The sequence below is a fragment of the Fusarium fujikuroi genome, chromosome FFUJ_chr09 (assembly GCF_900079805.1).
Source record: "Fusarium fujikuroi IMI 58289 draft genome, chromosome FFUJ_chr09".
In the NCBI taxonomy this organism is placed as follows: domain Eukaryota; kingdom Fungi; phylum Ascomycota; class Sordariomycetes; order Hypocreales; family Nectriaceae; genus Fusarium; species Fusarium fujikuroi.
Window position 1 is genome coordinate 977,858 of NC_036630.1, and position 18,885 is coordinate 996,742.

The following is an 18,885-nucleotide window of genomic DNA, read 5'->3' on the forward strand; positions in this document are numbered from 1 at the left end:
TGCATTGGTTTATCTTGGCTATGGCGACAGCCATTTCAATAGCCCCGTTGACTAAATTGCTAAAAACCCTTAACATAACTCCATGATAATGCTTCAACGACCACCAATCCCTTTCATGCTCGTTCCATAACGCCTGGGCCGCCAAGCCGATATATATTTGCATCTCAATGCTGTACCAATGTTCGATTTCTTTACGCTGATGTCTTGAGTGACCGTACTTTAGGTGATGCTATGCTTGTCTCGGCCTTGCGTTTGCCTAGTACTGGTGTGTTTTCACGGTCTCGTGTTGCTTCTGCATGACATGATGCGTGATACGCTCGGTCGCCAACTAAAACTGTGTCTAGCCATACCCATTCTTGTGCCGTATCGAGCCATTTGTTCTCAAACTTGTCCTGGCAGATTGGGCAAACGGTGTTGATACGGCGAGATGCATCAGGAACAAGAATGTACTTTGGCTTAGCAGCCTCGGATGCCTTGGAGGCCTGAGCGGCAACATCCTCAGTCGTGGGGAGGTGGTCGACGTCGACGGCCTCTCTTGACTTGAGCCAGTCCTGTACTGTTGTTAGTAATCTTGTATTGTGAGGAGGTAGTGTGACTTACGCGTTGATCAACGTACCAACTCCGGTGCATACCTCGCTTCTCGGCTTCGTTGGTTCGCTGGTGGACACGGAAATGCCAGTCCATATGAGCAATCTTCTGCTTTTTTCCAACTGGATCGTCTCGAAACCGTCTACCACACTGGGTACAAGGTTGGCCCAGGTCGTTATGTAGCGCCCTGATCAAAGAAGGCTGACAGGGTTGTTTGAGAGCGGCCACATTGATACCCCCTTGTGCTGGAACTGGCGTGGGCGTTGCTGAAGGAGCTGGAGGGAGTAGGCCTGACTTTCGTAGTTGATCAAGAAGACTCCAAGGGGCTGCGTTTGCTGCTGGCCCTGGTGCTGGTGCCTGGGACATCGTAGGCATTGGAGTCATCCCAGGTATCGTCGGTATCGACATTGCTGGTATAGGGGCCATGGCTGGCATCGCAGACATGTTTGGCAAAGGTGGCTTTGGTGGTTCAGGACGAACCTGAGGAGGCTGAGGAGTCGGTGTTGAGCTCGAAGGTGTAGCCGACTTTCTTGCCATCAAGGCGGCCAAGGCTCCTGGGCCAAAGAGCGCATCAAGCGTCACACCTTCTTGCGCCGGAGCCGGAGCTGCAGACGGGGGAAGGGCTACGGACACTGGAGGCATGGGGCGTGCTTGAACGGGCACAGGAGGAGTAGGTGCAGGCCTTTGAGTCAGAGGCGCCATCATGTTTACGGCAGCAAGTTCAGTTACTCGTCTCTTAATGAGCTCAAGCTGATCCGGAGGCAAGCTAGTGCTGTTCACAACGCCCTGCAGCTCATGAAGTGCTCTTAATCTAGTCTGAACATCAACATTTTGGGGATTGCGCGAGGCTTCCGCCTGCGTGGCAACAATTAGATTCCGAATGTCATTGCTCAATGACTGTCCTCCATTTGAAGTGTATTGCTGGGCTGGATGGCCTGGAGGGTATCTCGTCCCAGGCGGTGTCGGAGTATCACGATGAGGCACGGCAGATCGCGGTCGCCCAGGCATCATTCCCGCTTGGGGCATGCTTACGGCGCGTGCCTTCAAGAGTGCATTTTCAATAGGACGCACCAACTCGTGCGAAAAGACGGGCCTGCTGTCCATTGACCCAGGAACAGGCTCCTTCCATGTTCTAAGCATCTCCTCCATTTTTCGACGAACTGGTTGATCGACTACTGCATAAGACTCCATAAAGGTCTTGAACAGATTGCGGCCGAAGTAGAGAGTGTATGGTGTGCCGACATTTTTCACGATCGAGTCGAGTACATACAGTGCAGGAAGTTTCTTGTTCGGTGGCGCCTACGCGAAGATTAGTATTGAATTGAATTGGACTGTTCGTGCGCATTCATATTGCGCATCAGGATTCGATCTTACCTTGAGGATGTGTTGTTGCAAAACTTCGGCGATAGCTAGGGCATGTTCAGTATTCTCACGAGCAATGACTGTAAGGTTGCTAATCTCGAAGCGCATGTTGGAGGACAGATCCTCCAAGGCCATGCGGTAATCCTCCGCCACCTCAGCAGAGTCTCCAGACATGATAGCGGTGATGGAGACGAGCGCAACTGGTCGTGTGAGGTAAAGAGATGGTGATGGTGATGATTGGGCTAGGCACAGGTCAAGCTTAGTAGCGATAGGCTACGGAAACCGCTGGCGTCGGGCCTGGAACAACAATTGCGGATGCCTGAGGCTCCACTCAACAATAGATCAGGGACGGAGCACGGAGTAGTCGCGATTCAAATGCAGGAAAAAGCAACAAAGAGACTGGTTTCTCCTGAATAGAAAAGGCCAAGGAAAGAAGCCAACTTATAAAACAGTTCCCCTGAATGTACAGCTACTCCTTGATCTAATTTTGTACCAAAAGTCTTTATTGTTGCGCAAGGATTGTGAGTTCTTTGTATTGACTACTGATAAATAGGTAGGTTGTGTATCTGAAAGAAGAGGAGAGAGAAGGAAAATGGACATCATGTAATGGATGCCAGGCCGCCTTTAAATTTGCGGCTTTCCAACCTTGCTCCCTCAGGCATTAATTTGTTCCTTATCGGCTGACAAATAAAGTCGGGCAATGTGCGTGCTACACCAGGAGGTTATCGTGTAAGCCCCAAGGGCCCTCAACTTTAAGACCTCCAATTGTGAACTTAAAACCAATACAAATTCCACAAAGTTCTCGGGAAAGTTCGATTCTCAACATTAGTACATAGTCACTTTAACATAAGGCTGTTCATAAGATGAGAAACAGTGTATTAAGAAGAAACAAATCTCTGCATAAGTACATGAGCCTTATGAATATGCATCTCAGAAACACAATTGAGTTTGAATATGATTTGTTGAACTGGCTGTAAAGAAAGTTTAGCAAATGGTATCCCTGCTAGCAAACAAATAACGAAAGCCATAAATCCAAAACGTGGTATCGCTGACTCCTAATGCCTTAACGCCCTTCTACCTTTTTGCCTTCACGCACGCATCCTTTGCAGTTACAATTTTCCGAGTTGCACTGCACATTCTCCTTGTTCTTCACAGCCTGTGCCGATTGCTTCTTGTCCTCCGCTGCTTTACGCGCTTTCTCCTATTTGCGCGCCGATTCTTCCTAGAACCGAGACATGTGCGCCTCCGAGTACATGCTTGGGCTATGAGGGCGAATATTCATCGGGTGCAGGGCTGTATCTGGGCGACGAACTTCGGGGACGATGGGACTACGGCGATCCTCGCCAGAGTCGTGTGACTGCCGGCCGAGGGAAGAGGGTTCTTGATGCTCGTAGTGAGGAGGAGGAGGGGCATTACGCTCAAGGTCACGCTCCCGAGTGATAGGCTGACTTATGGTAGGTCGTTGGGGTGTGGACTCGTTCTTCCTGTCCCAAAAGAATCTCTTGAAAGTATTCTTGGGTCGATCTTCATTAGTAAATGATGCGCTGTAGTTAGACTGGGGCTTGCCGAACGATTCATCGTCCGCGAGGGATCCATTGGACCGAATCTTGCGAGCATTGACGTTAACACCTCGGAAGGCGAAAGTGCAGATGAGGTTCGTAACGCCGAAGATGGAGGTCAGGATGCCAGCGGACACGATAAGTCGCCAGAAGGGAAGGCCCAACTCATCGCGACTATAGTCCGACGAATTGAGCTTGCCGAGGAGGTTCGTCCCAATCAGTATCAGACCGATTCCAAGCCAAAAGAGGCCGTGTTCATCGGAGAATACGGGCCAATGATTGGCGAAATACGCTCTGCAGAATGGCAACTCGGAGATGACGAGGAATATGGTGGCTGAACTCATCATCGCGAGAGAGAGAGCCTCGAAAAAGAACCAGCCTTGGGAGGTGTTGATCTTGATGATGAGGACCCAACAAGAAGCAGCGGCGGTCAGGAGGCTGATGATCGTGAAAGCACGCAGGATCTGGAGGACGATCATGCCTGGGCCCCAGGCTCGCTGACTAAATCCGAACATGGCGGGCTATGGCGTATCTGGTAGGTAGGGAAAAATGAATGAAATGTTGTTGAGTTACGACTGAAGGCCGAGAAAATATTGAGATGAAGTTTTGATAAGGAAGGAAGAAGGCTAGGGGAAGTGGTTAGACGGGGCTTTTCTTGTTATACCTAAGGTAGGCAACTCAAGGACTTACTTTGAAGTAGTAAAGTGTGATATTTGAGTCGTGTAGAAACTTTTGAATCGAAGATATAGTCACGACAGTGAAGTGAAGTTTGTCGGATGTAAGTGAAAGTTATCAGTGAGTTGGTTTATAAGTGAGTCGAAGCTTGCACAAATGAGAAAGTGTATGTGATATTGGAACCAGTCCGAACAGTCAATAGGTGAACAAGAGGAAGTCAAAGAAGAGAAGGTCTAATGATAGGAAAATAGGTCAATGAAGGTGATTGAACACCATTGTTGGGGTTTGAATGAACGAAGAACAATAGGAAAATGGGGAGGGGTTTGCCACCTCAACAGCTGGCACAGGCAGACTTTAAGAGCGACTGCCTATGCACACATCAGTCACACTCTTTGTTGGAAACGATGCGACATGCAGAACAAACTTTTGGTTGGCCCCTGCATGCGGTTTCTCGTCATGGATGGATGTGAAGCTGGAGAGCCAACCAAAAGGGAGGAGACTCACGATTCGATCATTTCCCGCATCGAATCGTATCAACGATTTACTCTGATGCTGGGCTCCACTCGGGCAGTCAATAGTGTCAGAAATGCAGAGAACCATCAGCGCTGCCGTGTCATGGCCGCCGTGCCTGGCCGCGAGCTGCTGCTATTCAGACTCGGTTTCAGCGGTTCCTTGCTCTGTGTGGAGGGCCCCGATGGGCAGCAACAGGTCGCAGCGACTCAGACCAGTCGACCCAGGTCAGCGCCTAAGTCTGGTGCTCGTGCGATTTCATCCGCAAGCGCTATCGTCTTGAACGTTGGGCGCCATCGCTGGATGGTTTGTTATATTTGAATCTCAAGACCGGGGTTGAGACGGGGCACGATTGGCTGTCCTGTGTCGAAACGTTGTTTCAGGCCTTGCACTACGAGCCGGGGCTCTAAGTGGGCCTCACTACCAACGTTAAGTGGCCAAGAAAATGGTCTCCACTGAAATATAGAGGCTTCACGATGAATGAGAGCTAGAGTCATCTAATGCGCAGAAAATTGATTCATTAAATTGTTCAGATAAACATAAACAACACCGCTAATGCATGATGGGCATATTACTGTTGAAGGAAGACGCTGGTTCTGTAGCTTGTACAGCAAAGCAAACAACCTACCAGGGTGTCCAGCATCTGAACAAATGCTGAAAACCAACTCCGGCTCGCGGCCAACTTCTGAAAGTTTCTCTCATTTTTCAGCTCACTCCAGTAAGCCCCCAAAAACAAGCAGGATCTCGTTTTCGTATGCTAGGGTCGCTTATTACTAGGCCAAAGACCCAGTCAGGCGCTTGTGCTCTGTTAAACGGAGCCTTAGCCGCGATGCTATTTTGACCAACCAGGTGTAAGCGCCGGAGTTCGAAATAGCATCTCGTAGGGCTGTTAGTGACTTGATTCACAATTTTAAGGAACCTGACTGTGTTAAACAAGTTGAGATATCTCTGAAGCTCTGATTTACTTTGATTTCAAATTATTCAGTCACTCCTTTTCGCTACGTTATGTCATTCGGACACAGATGAGCTCATTGATGAAACCAGAAGCTGGCCATGGGCATGTTCTGCATTTTAGACGAGGCCCCCCTTGAGGAGCAAGAAAACACCAGACCCTAATGTAAAGTGCTAAATTAAACTCAGTAAAAGATATCCTAAACTTGTGTAAATTTACCTAAGTCTTTTTTTTTTCATTTAGGATTTAGGTCTTGAGTTTTCTGTCCTCCCTTAGGACCCTAACTTATAGGCTCAGCCTTTCAGTTACCCTGTATTTACTGCCAGGTCCCACAAAGGACATGAGGAATTGCTAAAGTAAACTAGTTTTGTAAATGAATGTATCCGTAAATTAACTGTTAGATGTACTTGTCTAATGTCTGAATAGCTTCGGGTAAGTTTCGTTTCAAAATGATGCACGAAATGAATCAAGTAGCCGCTCAGATTGTGCACTAGAGTCACTCTGTAGGCATGATGAGGAACGTGGCCCTGGAACCTGCAAACTGTGTTAATGAGTATATTGATGTCGATTCTTCGTAACGATGCCAGAAGTGATGGATCGTGAACATGCTATCCGCTATGTAACGCCTGAAATCGAACCTGAAAACGCCGTGCCCATGCTGTTTCGTGTATATATGCTCCTAATCATCTTGAGTCAGGTCTATAAATCCAACATCGCTCGCCCGAAAAATCTTAGCCTTAACTCCTCTGCGCTCTAGAGCTGCTGTCTCCCTAGCCACCAGCTCGTCGCGCTCTTCAGCGTCGACCTCCACCTCTTCGTAGAAACCCATGGCGCTGGCCTTTGGGACGAGTAACTTCTTCTTCCGCGCAGGTGCAGGACTTGGGGTTGCGTTTCGATCCGGTGGTAAGGATGACTGCTGTCGTTTGTTCGGGGATGCAGCGGAGCGTGAGATGAGGGAGGAGAGGGGAGCAAGATCGGTTGACGAATCACTATCAAAGTCATCCTCGAAACTCAGTTGAGATTCTGACTGCTGATATTTGGAAGCTGAGAGTAAAGAACTTAAAGCAGAAGTCTGGGACGAACTCCTGTTCTTGGACTTTTTCGTGAACATGTCCATGGACATCTGTTTCATCTTGGGAGGTCCAGATGACTGAGAAGAAGTCGGCGGTTTTGCACGCCTCGCGTTCAATGCCGAGTCTTTCAACCTTTGCGGAGAACCACTTGACGCAGGAATCGCACACATCGGGTCAGGTAAGTCGCGAGAGGCAGGCACACGAGTCCTTGGCCGTGGCGAAGGCGAAGAGGGAGGCGAGTCAGCTGCACAGGGCGGGCTAGATGTGATGATAATCGCTTGCTGTTCATTTGTAGGCCTTCGTGTCCTAGGAGTCACCTGTGAGCTGGCAAGTGTCCAAGGGGTTGTTGTCTGCCTGACGGTGCTACCCGAGGTCGACGCAGATTGCTTACTTGGCTCCAGAGGTGACGGTATTCGCAAGCGGCGGGATATTGTCGGTCGGATCGGCGAAGTGATTGCTTCGTTCTCTTTAGACAACGCCTTGGAAGTCACAGTAGAGACAATATGTGGTTTGCTTGCTCGCACAAACTTGTTAAGCGCGCCAGCAGGCATCCCCGTCTTTGGACCAGGTTTGGACCTTGTTGCCTTCGTTTTTGGTTCCTTTGCTTGCTGTTTCTTCTTCAACGCAGCCTTTTGCACCGCCTGAGCGTCTGCAAATACCTCTGGTATCCTCGACTTCGCCAATATTTCCAATGCCCAAACACCTTGCCGCCCCGAAGGGTTAAAAGGAGCCGGCTGCCGTTTCGCCGTGGATTCCTCGATGTTCTCCGCGTCGTCGATTTCGTCATCGCTGTTCAGTGCCAGTCCACCTCGAGCTTGCACTATCTTTTCATCTTCCTCTTTGGACAAATCGATGGGCACAATTTCACTCGGAATGTGCTGTATGCGAACTTGTGACACCAAGTCATTCTTGAGATCGGACCTAAACCCTGCGATCCCTTTGACGTAGTCTGCGTTGTCATGTCCTTCCAGAGCCTGCAATTTTTGGACAAGTACTGCATGAGAAAGCACCTTGATGAACTTGAGAGCGCCAACTCGGTAATCCCAGCCAAAGACCTCTCTAGAAAACTCTCTTAGGTCTTCAAACTGGATCTCTCTTTTCAGATGAACCTTCTCTCGGATCTCGTCTATACTTTCCCTAGGAGACACAACAGGATGTGTGTAGTAGCGTAGAACCTTGAAGTCTGGGAAGGTTTCCGGTATCGCCAAGGCCTTGTTCTTCCTCTTGAAATGACCGCTCTCGTTGGTGCGAAGCTCATGTATTAGGGAGTTTCTCCAAGCTGTTGTTCCTTCTTTGTCCACTGCCTTCAACCGGCAGAGGTCTCTGCCAAAGCCAGCTTTGGCAGCTTCAACAGCCACTTTGATGCCACAGCCGGGGAGCCCATTAGGATCGTAGTCGCCACCGCTCATCAAAGCAACAAGAACCATGCCTTCGCGATCCAAACCATGTTGATCAAGTTTCATTTTCTCAGTATCGAACAGAGAGACGTGCGTCGGCGTTGTGTCTCGTTTTGATGCCGGTGACCACTGACGCAGCATTTTGGTGCATCCAAACATCAGAGCGTCAACATCTTCTGTTAGAACCATGTCTACGATGCCATGCTTCTGCAGCAGAGCACACTCCGCCTCAGCTTCTCCAGGCGCATCGTGGGTGTTGCAGCCAAATAGCCGAATTAACCGTTTCGCTTGTGCATTGGCGAAGGAGTCGCCTCGACCGGATTTCTTGTTTCGCTTGACCGCAGGCTTGTATGGACCGTCGAAAACAAAGATAGGCTCGACTGGACATGCCAGCAGACGAACGAGTCGGTAGAATAAAGTTCGAATTTCGGGGTTGGTGCCGCCTGACCGTGTTAGAGAAGTGCTTCAGTATCTCAGTGGCTGTGATGTACCTTGCGCCGCCTGATTTTGAAATTGCCAAATCGCAATATCAATCGCTATTCGTAATGGCCGTCCCTTATTCTCTAGTGACTCGGCGGCGAGTTTCAGTAAAGCCACTCTTTCGCCTTCGCCCACCTCCTGGTAGATCCTGAAGAAATTAGCCTGTAATTTTTGCAATATATAACACGCGATTCTCACCCTTTGATACCCATTTGAACATCAGAAAGACCTTGAAGCAACCCGCCCCAAACTCTCCTGATTCGATAGTCGATGATGTAGGTTGAAGTTCACGGTCCAAGGTTGCCCCACGTCGCTGCGGTTACCAGTGACCACTGTTTTCTTAGCCAGTGAAGGCGGCAGATCGGCGCTAAAAATGCCGACTTCAAATAGCCATTCAACCAACCAGCGTTAAGACAAGTTACATGGCTAGGTACGCCCTGACCAGGGCATCTCATCGCCAACATCGAACAAAGGGAAGAAGCAGGAAACACAGAAGAATTCATCTCACTCGCGATGGCCTCTGGATCTGGGTCTACACTTGCTCATAGAAGCGTGGCTAGTATCCGTGGAGGTCCTCCTCAGGGGCCAAGTCCATCGACTCCACATACCCCGAATCGCTCATCTGTTATTTCATCCTACGGCTCACCATCGACTATCCGTGCTGATGACGAATTCATCGTTGTTGAGCTAGGCTCACGCCATATCAGAGTGGGATTTGCGGGCGACACATCTCCAAGAGTGGTTCTTCAATGCAGTCCTGAAGACCAAAGAAGGGCTGGAGACTTCAGAGGATGGCAACAACCGAAACGGTCACCTGGCTTGCAATGGTCAAAGGAACATGAGTTTTGGCGATATGATCTCAGAGATATAGAGCTTGGACTATATCAGGATAAGCTGGAGCGTGTGCTACATGACGCTTTCTCAAAGTTTGTCTTGGATGAATCTCACAAGGGATAGTTGCTTACATGCATACAGGTACTTGCTTATCGATTCCAGACCACGAAGACTTGGACTGGTTTTGGACTCTGGAGTACCTCTGCCACTGTTGACAGCCACTTTGGATACCCTGTTTAGCAGATTTCAGTCACCAACTATCTCTCTCATGTCAACACCATCCATGTCGGCCATCTCAGCAGGTGTCAGATCCGCATTGGTGATAGATATGGGCTGGGCAGAAACTGTCATCACCAGTGTCTATGAATACCGGGAAGTCAAGACAACACGTACAGTCCGAGGTGGTAGAGCACTTTTAGACACGCTTTACAAAACCATCGAGCCATTAATACCAGGTGAACATGATATTACCAAACAAAGAGCGTTAGGCTTTGAGGAATGCGAGGACATCATGTGTCGTTTGATGTGGTGCAAGCCATCAGAATTTCGATCATCCCAGCGACAGTCGACCCAGCTGGAAACAGTTGACGAGCAAGAAGAGATCGAAGCTGAGTCGGCGCAAGCTGGTATTCCAACAGGGGTCGCCCAAATACCCGTTAACACAAGTCGTCGCCCATTGACAGTGGAGCTTCCCTTTGAGAAGCTTGCAGAGGTCTGCGACGATACCTTCTTCGACCCTTCAGCAGACCGAGCGACATTTGACGACGATGAATTACCGCTGCACCTGCTATTGTATAGACATCTTTTACAATTACCACTGGATGTACGAGCAATCTGCATGTCGCGCATAATGTTCACAGGAGGATGTTCCAATATCTTGGGCATCAAGCAACGGATTGTTGACGATCTCACAGCTATCGTCAACAAGAGGGGATGGGAGCCAGTGTTCGGAAAGGTTGTGGACAAGAATCGCAATAGTGCTAGGATTCATCAGCAGTCCAGCGCCACTTCTCCTACAGAAGGCTCGCCATCATCATCACCAGGTGAAGACGAACAACGCAAATCTCCCAAGAACGCAGCCGATTCAAAGGCAGAGCACGACCCGATAGAAGCCAAGGTTGTACGACAGCGGGCCACGGTTCCACAATTTAAGGGCCAAATCCGGGTGATCCATACTCTTGGGCCGTGGATTGGAGGTAGCCTACTCTGTCAGTTGAAGATTCCTGCCATGGCGGTTATTGATCGTGAGCCGTGGCTCGCACAAGGCGCCAACGGAGCTACTCGGCCTAGCGAGGTGGACTTCAAGGCACAACACAGACAGAGCGTGCAGGCAGGAGGCTATGCTCGGGGAGGTGGAGGACATCACGGAAACTGGACTCTAGGTGTATGGGGCTACCTGTAGGAGGTTCAACGTTGAGAGATATCATGACATGAGATGAGGAATATGTTGGTGGTGTGGACAGAGAACTAGATGAGGTAGGCTAGGTTAGTAGGCAACCAAATACCCGATTTACGAGGAGATCAACATAATTGGCCCAATTGCAATGTTTGTCTATTTGCCAAGAATGAGTGAATGAATACATGAGCGTTGATGTCCCATTCCGTGATGGTCCGTATGGTAGTCTATTCGTTCGGGTAATTGCATTAAGCAAGCTCTCCACTGTTAAGCTTCGGCAGCCGACGTCAAGCTCCAAACTCGCTGATCAGGTAGTCTAGCTTAGTACCTAAGTCATGCTTCATATGAGCTGCTCACCAATTCAACATCCACCATGAACAGGACATTATCGCGTCTACGGTGTCGCGCTCTACACCCGAGGCTCAATCCACTGTTGGCTCGTAGTTTCGCAGATGTGAAGCGTCCTCCTTCAGCGCCAAAACCCATCGTCGATATCAAGCACATCAGACAACACGTAGAACTTTACCAGCAGACTTGCGTGGAGCGCAACTATCGCAACCAGGCGCAAAACCCAGCTAAAATTCTAGAACTTCACGCGAGATGGCAGGATCTTCAGCGGCAGGGTCGCGCATTGCGCGAGAGGTCGAATTTGTTGAGGAGACAGCTTGCGAATCCGGCGACGAGCAGCGATGATGAGGATCTCAAGGAAGTGCGCCAATTGACCCGTGAGCAGATCCAGGAGGAGGCGCGACAACTCAAACAGGATCTCTCGGCAATTGAAAAGGGAGAATCGCAGGCCGTTACGCAAATGGAGGAGTTGGCGCTCGAGTTACCTAATCTCACTCATCCTGATACACCAAAGGGAAGCGATTTTGAAGTTATGAGCTACATCAACGACCCACCCACTTTTAAGGAATCACCTGAGGATAAAATCTGGCGATCTCATGTTCACATCGGTTCCGAGCTTGGTATCTTTGACTTTGCTGGCGCTGCTACTGCTTCCGGTTGGGGTTGGTATTATCTTCTTGGTGAGGCTGCTCAACTGGAGCAAGCCTTGGTTCAATATGCCCTCGCCGTTGCAACCCGTCATGGTTGGACACAAGTATCGCCCCCTAGCATGGTATATAGCCACATTGGGGCTGCCTGTGGATTCCAGCCTCGCGACCTGAACGGAGAGCAACAAGTCTACACTATCGCCCAGTCAGCCGAAGATGCTGAGCGGGGTGTTCCCGAGATGTGCCTTACTGGAACATCTGAGATCGCCCTTGCAGGAATGAAGGCCAACACTACCCTTGATTTCGAAGACCTACCTCTCAAGCGAGTTGCCGTCTCTCGCTGCTATCGCGCCGAAGCTGGAGCCCGTGGTGCTGACACCAAGGGTCTATACCGAGTACATGAGTTCACCAAGGTGGAAATGTTCGCATGGACAGCACCCGACGAGGATATCGCCCAGGAACTCTTTGACGAGATGCTTGACTTGCAGACCGAGATCCTGTCTTCACTTGGACTCTACTGCCGTATTCTCTCTATGCCTTCCCACGATCTCGGCGCCTCAGCCACCCGCAAGATCGACATGGAGGCTTTTTTCCCCAGCCGTCGCGACAACTGGGGTGAAGTCACATCAGCAAGTATGTGCACCGACTACCAAACCCGCCGCCTTGGCACACGAACACGCATTGATGGCAAGCTCGCCTTCCCCTGGACTTCCAATGGTACTGCCCTGGCTGTCCCTCGTGTGATAGCAGCTATTTTGGAGAATGGATGGGATGAAGAGGCCAAGACTGTCACAATTCCCGAGTGCTTGCGGCCATGGATGGATGGCAAAGAAAAAATTGGTCTTGGGGGACGTCGTTCGAGCGTGGATCGCGTGTAAGTTTTAAATGAGGGATGAAGCATGGCTTTGACTGCGTGCGTGTACGAATGGAGAATATGACGGAGGCATAATTGCTATGAAATCTTGATATCTTATTTAATGTTAAACGCAAGGCGTGATCTATCATTGAATATAAAGCCGTGTCCTTTCTAGCCTCTGTACCATCTATCCTGAGAAGTCTGGAGACATATATCTTATCACCACACCAAGTTCTTTACTTTCCTCTCCCAACCTGGCATCCTGAACTCCATACCTGGACTTCCCCTCCACCTATACCATCCTGACATTTTCTTCATTGCCCCAACCCAACCTAGTTCTCCTCTTCTCCATGCTCTACCTCTAGTTCCATCTCCTCTATGCTGCACAACATACACGCCTCCATCCAACGCTGTCGTCAACTTTGCTTCCCCACGCTCTGGATCACCACTGCTATGGTATTCTCGTCGCCGCGGTGTTCTATTCGCTTGGAATCGTTTGTTGTGATCCAAGTCCAGAATCTCAGTTGCAGCAACCTCCATCCACACATCCAATGTTCGCAGGTGATCTGCATAAATGATGAGGATCGCAAGGAGGGAAGAAAGCCCTGATGCAAGCCAGAACACCCAAAATGATTTCCCCTCAGGACCATATGAACTCTCGATCGACAATATCCCTGATACAACTGTCAGGGGTAGCAACAGACCTCCAAGATATGCTATTCGATCTAGACTTCTGGAGTTTGAATCTTTCGGGTCGTTTTGAGCTTCTTGGGCATGTGCTTGGAGAGCAACTGTAATAGAGAGCTGCATACGTCTATGCAGACGTTCTGCAAGATTCGACCAGTCTGCAGATGTAATGGTACTGAAATCTCCTCGCCGCTCCATGCTTTTTGTGATATCTGCATTGGTTTCAAGGGCTCGTGCAATAGTCCACTGAACATCCACAGAGTCAGACCCAAGAGGAGGTAATGAGTCAAGTTTCTGGAGCCACATATCATAGATGAGCTCTGCGACTAGATCCTCTATTGGATGGATGTCGATGAGGGCTTGCCACAGGGAATCTTCCAGGCCCGATCGCTTCGGGGGGCGTTTACCTGATGTTTTGCTGTTTGGGCGAGCATTACTTGGGATTCTAGAGGGGCGATAAGGTCGTGAGGATATTCTAAATGGAAGACCATCGAGGAGAAGGATAGGGAGTTGTTCCTTGACGATCAGAGATGCACGACATATTCTGATCCCCTCATCCTCATCAGACTCGTCCTCATCTTGCTCTTTCGTCTCGCCATCCTCCCCTTCAGGCTTCCTCTTCCTTATTTCAGTCTCAGGAAACTCCCAAACCCATCCACCTCTTTTCTTATCCAACTCGATGCCTAGCAAAACACCCATATCGCACTCCCCTCTTACAATAGCCAACTTCCGCCAACCGGCCCTTTCCACCGCCACCATCTCTTCTTGGAATTCTTCAACATTGAGTAATTCTTTCTGTCGACAGTTTTGTGTGCTCCATTCGAGAAGATATGGCCGGGAAAGCTGTGGCCTTCCGGCGACGGGAATGACCCGATCCGATGAGCGCCGAGTCCGGTGCCGGGCTTCGGGAGCCGGGCGTGGTCGTGACATTGGGGTACTTATTCTCTGTTCTTCTGGGCGACTCAAACCGCTAGACTCGATTTACAAATGAGACTCAAGCTAGCCAAAACTGTTGTTAGAAGTGTTTCTGAGACCGTACCAAGTCGAATTTGTGGGAGTTTCACTCTTTTGAGTCTTTCAGCACTATCTTCTACCCGACCTCATGAACACAACTGCCGTCATGGGAGAAGTTCTCAAGGCATCTTGTCCCCATAATTTCGCTGGTAAAAACTCCTTTCATTTCAGACTTTAGGGGTCCTCAAGGGTCTCAGTTAGGCAGATGTTCCCCTGCGCCTCCATCAGCAAGTGTCTAAGTGTGGTCATGTGCCGAGTCATTGAGTCCAGATGACCCAGACCGTGAAAGAACCTCAACACGCGACGTATTCACCTGGGAGAGAAATATTACATAAACACCTGTCAAGTCAGATAGATGAACCTTGTTTGTCTATGATTGACTCATGACACAAGCCGGCTTGTAGTTGGTATATTGGCGCGTTGCCTCAACTCATATCACTCAAGACACCGTAACAAAATCATCCCTGTGGTTCTATAAGCTAGCCTTCGTTCGTGCATGGCTCGTCATCTTTGTTGAATGGTAAGTTTACATAACATGACTTCTTTCCCGCTCTCCCCAAAACGCCAGACCAGACGCCATTTTAACAGCGGCAAAATCATAGGATGCTAAGACTTCCTCTCTCTTGTCTCTTTGGTTTCTCTACCCTCCGCTTCTGTTTTCTGTCCCCTTTCGTTGTCCGCTTCTTTCGTCTCTTCTGCCTTTCGTAGTTTCTCTCCCCCTCTCCCTTACAAGCAATCGTCCAAAGGAGTGTCGAGTGCAAAGTATGTGTCAAATGACGCTGAATAGAAGAATAGACGCCCCAGTGCAAGAATCTCAGATCATAACCCCGTGCGTATACGTGCGGCAACATGTCCAATCCATAATCGAGGTCAACTATCAATAACAATATTTCGAACTCCTGAACCTCAAATGTTGCACCCAGAAACTCGAAACTCGAACTCAACGGTGATGATCGTCGTCGCCATCGTGATGCAGAGTGACACTGTTGAACTCGAGGAATGGGTCGGCAATCTCACCACCAGGAGTTGCCAGTCCACTGTCTAACGGGACTCCCTTTAAGTTCATTGCCCTCGATCCTGACAAGTCGACACTCTCACTTTCCTTGACGTTTCGGAAGTTGACTGTATCAACTCCTCGGCCCGCGTGAGGAACAATCGGTGGTTTTTGGTGTCGAATGAGTGCCCATTGTGTCGTTCTGAAGAATGGATGCGCCTTGATATCTGATGCGCCAGCTCGGGCGCCCAGTCGTCGATTCTCGTCCTTGATGAGTAGTTTCCTTATCAAAGACTTGCAGAGGCTGTGGCTTGGTTAGAATGGTAGGGTAGTGAGTTTTCACCCAGGACTTACTTGGAGATCTGTGGTGCACCAGTATGATCGGGGAATGGAATATCCTCTCTAAGGATATTTGCGAAAGTTGCATTTCGGTTCTTTCCCTTGAAGGGTGTTGTGCCGTAAAGCATTTCGTAAATGAGGATACCCAATGTCCACCAATCGACGGCACTTGTGTGACCGCTGCCCTTAATCACTTCTGGCGCAATGTACTCTTCTGTGCCAACAAAAGAGTTTGTGCGGAAGTTAGCGATACATGACCGAGTGTCGATAGTTGGGAGAGCGTCGGTGCGGGCTCCGTTCTTGCCGACGATCATGGTCGGCTTGCCACCAGGGTCTGACTGCTTGGACAAGTCGAAGTCTGAAAGCATGATATGGCCCGATTGGTGCAGGAGAATGTCTGTCACAAAGGGTCAGCGGTGGATTTGTAAGCACGGCTTCTCAACATACTCTCAGGCTTCAGGTCTCGATAAATGAAACCCATAAGATGCAAGTATTCCAGTGCTGCTGTCACCTCGGCGGCATAGAACCGAGCATCTTCTTCAGGAATGCATTTTCCAGGTCGGGTTTGCAGAGCGCGGAAGAACTCGCCACCACTACAGTACTCCATACACAGGTATAGGTAGTCTTCTGACTGGAAAGAGTGGTATAATGTGACAATGAACGGATGGTTACTTGTCGCAAGAATTTCCTGCTCTGCCAAAGCTCGCTTAATCTTGTTGCGCTTGATCATTTCCTTCTTGCTTAGTACTGCGGCTAGTTAGTCATTGTCGCGATAGTAAATGTGAGTGATGGACGTACTCTTCATGGCATAAAGCCTGCTGCTCTTCTTCTCCCTCACAAGATACACCTTTCCGACATCTCCCTTTCCAATAAGCTTGATCTTGTCAAAGCTGGACGGGCTAACTTCAACGTTTCGAACCTTGATAGAATTGGAACTATAGGTGCGGCGGAAAGCCATACCCAGATTAGGGGCAGGAAGAGCAGCAAGAACATCGTCAGAATTGGCGTGTTTGGCCTTGTCCTCGGCCTCAAGAGCCTTTGCCGTTTCTATAAGACCCAATGCGCCTGAACTTGTGAGGAGAGGATCCTTGCCAAGCTCGGCAGTTGCGGGACGCTCATTGTTGGGATCGTTTTTGGAGAACAGGCCCTGGGCATTGGGTGCACTGGCGACTCTTCTAAGTCTCCGGGCGAGTTCCTCTTTGGTTTCGCTGGTAGTTTGATCGTTCGCAGGGGCACCATCGGGGCCTTGGACCTTGAGACTCGGTGTATCGGGAGGGCTTGGGGGAACAGAGTCGGAATTGTGGTGACGCAATCCTGGTTGGCCTTGATGGGCGAAATAAGGGTTCGCATGTGCCGTAGGACTCATGGCTTCCTCCAGCTGGTTACCCTCACTAGCGACGGTATGCGCGCGCAGACGGCCGACGGTATTACTAAAGAACTTGGTATGACGGGATTTTGAGGGATCGGGAGTGGTGGCGACCGAGCCCTTCTCTTTCTCCCTCTCCTTCTCCTTATCGCTAGAAGCACTGCCGGTGCTACCTCCAGTGTTCATGCGGAAGAAATTGCGCAGGCGATGGCTCACCTGGCCGGGGCCATTGGAGGTTTTTTGAGACGGCATAGCGACGGTAACGTTATCGGAAACGTTTGGATGGGTGGAGTCGGAAACAGCTTTGGCGGTAGTTCGACTAGAGATTTGCTTCCATATTCGACAAAACAAATAATTGGGAGGCGAGAGGACGTTTGCGGGTTGATGTTGATCGAGTCGGGTAAAAGATCCACGAGGGGATTGTTGTTGCGCGTCGTTGAAGTCGCGGCCCTGTATCGGTCCGTAGCGAGATAGGTATAAGTGTCGGGACGGATAAGTAGACGAAGCTAAGGTACCCTGTTGAGAGAAAGAAGTCACAGGGAGCTTGGAGCAACACCACTGTTGTAAAAGAAGAAAAGGGAGGAAGAAGACACAAGAGCCTCAAGAGGAATGACGCTGCTGGCCTTGAGACCGAGACTGAGACTGGGTCAGGCAGGCTATAGATGGGTCTTGCTTAGGATTGGCCTTGATCTGGGAATTGGATTGGAAATGGGCCCTGACCATGGATGGGAATGGATGGATTCGATGGGAATGGGGGCGGCGTCGGAGACTTCTGCCTGAGGCATGATTAATAATTACAATCCATGGATGCACCTCAGTCCAATGCAATGCAGGTCGGCATCGGCCCCTCTATCACCATTGCCCGCCCACTAACTCAGCTCTAAAAGTCTAGCGATCTTAGGCGTAGCCTCACCCATGGTCCAATGGATGGATGGATGTGACTTTGTTTCCTCTTCTCTGTTAATAGAGTTACATATAAACTTAACCTGGATAGGGGAATACTGTATGCAGGCTGTCACTTTGCATGTTACTGCATTCAACATAATTATACTACTGTACATTCGCATCTCACGCAAACTCGAGGTGAATTCCCTCGTCTCCCTTGTAGGCGGGGATCTGGAACGCCTCGCCTCTTCTAAACTCGCCCGCCTCGCACCTCTCTGTGGCTTGGATGGCCTAGCTTGGGTGCTCCCTAGGGTCTGGGTAACGTTAGTTTAAGGTGAGCTTAGGTTGGCTTGGCTTCTCATTATCTGACAAAGCCAACTGCGCCCTCCCTCGGCCGCTCGGTATCGTTCCACTGCCCGCAAACTCCGGTGAGATAATGCCGTGAGATATAGACTAAAGCGTAATTGCGAATTTAGCCAAAGCATTCATCCTCCCGAAGTCCCCGGTAAAGGAGTGACGTTCTACAGTGGGTTGTTGGTAGGCCCGTCTTTCGGGCATCCTAGGGCGCGAGCCACTAGACCGGTACCTACGTTTCGAGTCTGTCTATACGCTAGAATCATGAGGCGTCGATAGCGTCTTGCCAGATCGGAAAAGAGACCCTGTGGGTTCTCGATATTGGTTCCCGCGACCTGGGGTTGCTTGCTTGGACTCTGCAGATTGTACCTTGCCTTTCTAGAAAATGATTGAGTCGGAAGCTTATGACATGAATGAGGCGATCAGCATTGCAGTACTTCCTATCCTGGTAATCCACGTTTGTGCAATGGTGATGTGGGGAGATGTCAGAACAGGGCCATTTTGTTTGTGGAACGATGCTTGATAACATCCGAGTTACGGGCTCGAAAAGACCCTAACTTTGTCCTGGG

At 49.8% G+C, this 18,885-nt stretch overlaps 7 protein-coding genes; 2 read left to right on the forward strand and 5 right to left on the reverse strand.

Annotated features, from left to right (window-relative positions):
- Nucleotides 1-191: 191 nt before the first annotated feature.
- Nucleotides 192-2,124, reverse strand: FFUJ_09856 (related to PCF11 component of pre-mRNA 3`-end processing factor CF I; the record flags this gene model as incomplete). XM_023568194.1 has 3 exons in its annotated part: nt 192-551; nt 601-1,887; nt 1,963-2,124. 3 exons carry the CDS (start codon nt 2,122-2,124, stop codon nt 192-194), a joined length of 1,809 nt encoding a protein of 602 aa, XP_023436115.1.
- Nucleotides 2,125-3,172: 1,048 nt separating this feature from the next.
- On the reverse strand, nt 3,173-4,024 carry FFUJ_09855 (uncharacterized protein; the record flags this gene model as incomplete). The annotated part of the gene is made up of 1 exon (XM_023568195.1): nt 3,173-4,024. The coding sequence occupies one exon, from the start codon at nt 4,022-4,024 to the stop codon at nt 3,173-3,175; it is 852 nt and encodes a 283-aa protein (XP_023436116.1).
- Nucleotides 4,025-6,325: 2,301 nt separating this feature from the next.
- On the reverse strand, nt 6,326-8,808 carry FFUJ_09854 (related to DNA repair endonuclease rad2; the record flags this gene model as incomplete). XM_023568198.1 has 3 exons in its annotated part: nt 6,326-8,559; nt 8,608-8,744; nt 8,795-8,808. The coding sequence occupies 3 exons, from the start codon at nt 8,806-8,808 to the stop codon at nt 6,326-6,328; spliced, it is 2,385 nt and encodes a 794-aa protein (XP_023436180.1).
- A 301-nt stretch (nt 8,809-9,109) lies between these two features.
- Nucleotides 9,110-10,832, forward strand: FFUJ_09853 (probable actin-related protein RO7; the record flags this gene model as incomplete). XM_023568199.1 has 2 exons in its annotated part: nt 9,110-9,522; nt 9,572-10,832. The coding sequence occupies 2 exons, from the start codon at nt 9,110-9,112 to the stop codon at nt 10,830-10,832; spliced, it is 1,674 nt and encodes a 557-aa protein (XP_023436117.1).
- A 367-nt stretch (nt 10,833-11,199) lies between these two features.
- Nucleotides 11,200-12,699, forward strand: FFUJ_09852 (related to mitochondrial serine--tRNA ligase; the record flags this gene model as incomplete). The annotated part of the gene is made up of 1 exon (XM_023568200.1): nt 11,200-12,699. One exon carries the CDS (start codon nt 11,200-11,202, stop codon nt 12,697-12,699), a length of 1,500 nt encoding a protein of 499 aa, XP_023436118.1.
- Nucleotides 12,700-12,896: 197 nt separating this feature from the next.
- FFUJ_09851 (uncharacterized protein) lies at nt 12,897-14,294 on the reverse strand (the record flags this gene model as incomplete). Its single annotated transcript, XM_023568201.1, has 1 exon — nt 12,897-14,294. The coding sequence occupies one exon, from the start codon at nt 14,292-14,294 to the stop codon at nt 12,897-12,899; it is 1,398 nt and encodes a 465-aa protein (XP_023436119.1).
- Nucleotides 14,295-15,318: 1,024 nt separating this feature from the next.
- FFUJ_09850 (probable serine/threonine protein kinase NRC-2) lies at nt 15,319-17,329 on the reverse strand (the record flags this gene model as incomplete). XM_023568202.1 has 4 exons in its annotated part: nt 15,319-15,676; nt 15,727-16,108; nt 16,159-16,458; nt 16,510-17,329. 4 exons carry the CDS (start codon nt 17,327-17,329, stop codon nt 15,319-15,321), a joined length of 1,860 nt encoding a protein of 619 aa, XP_023436181.1.
- Nucleotides 17,330-18,885: the final 1,556 nt, after the last annotated feature.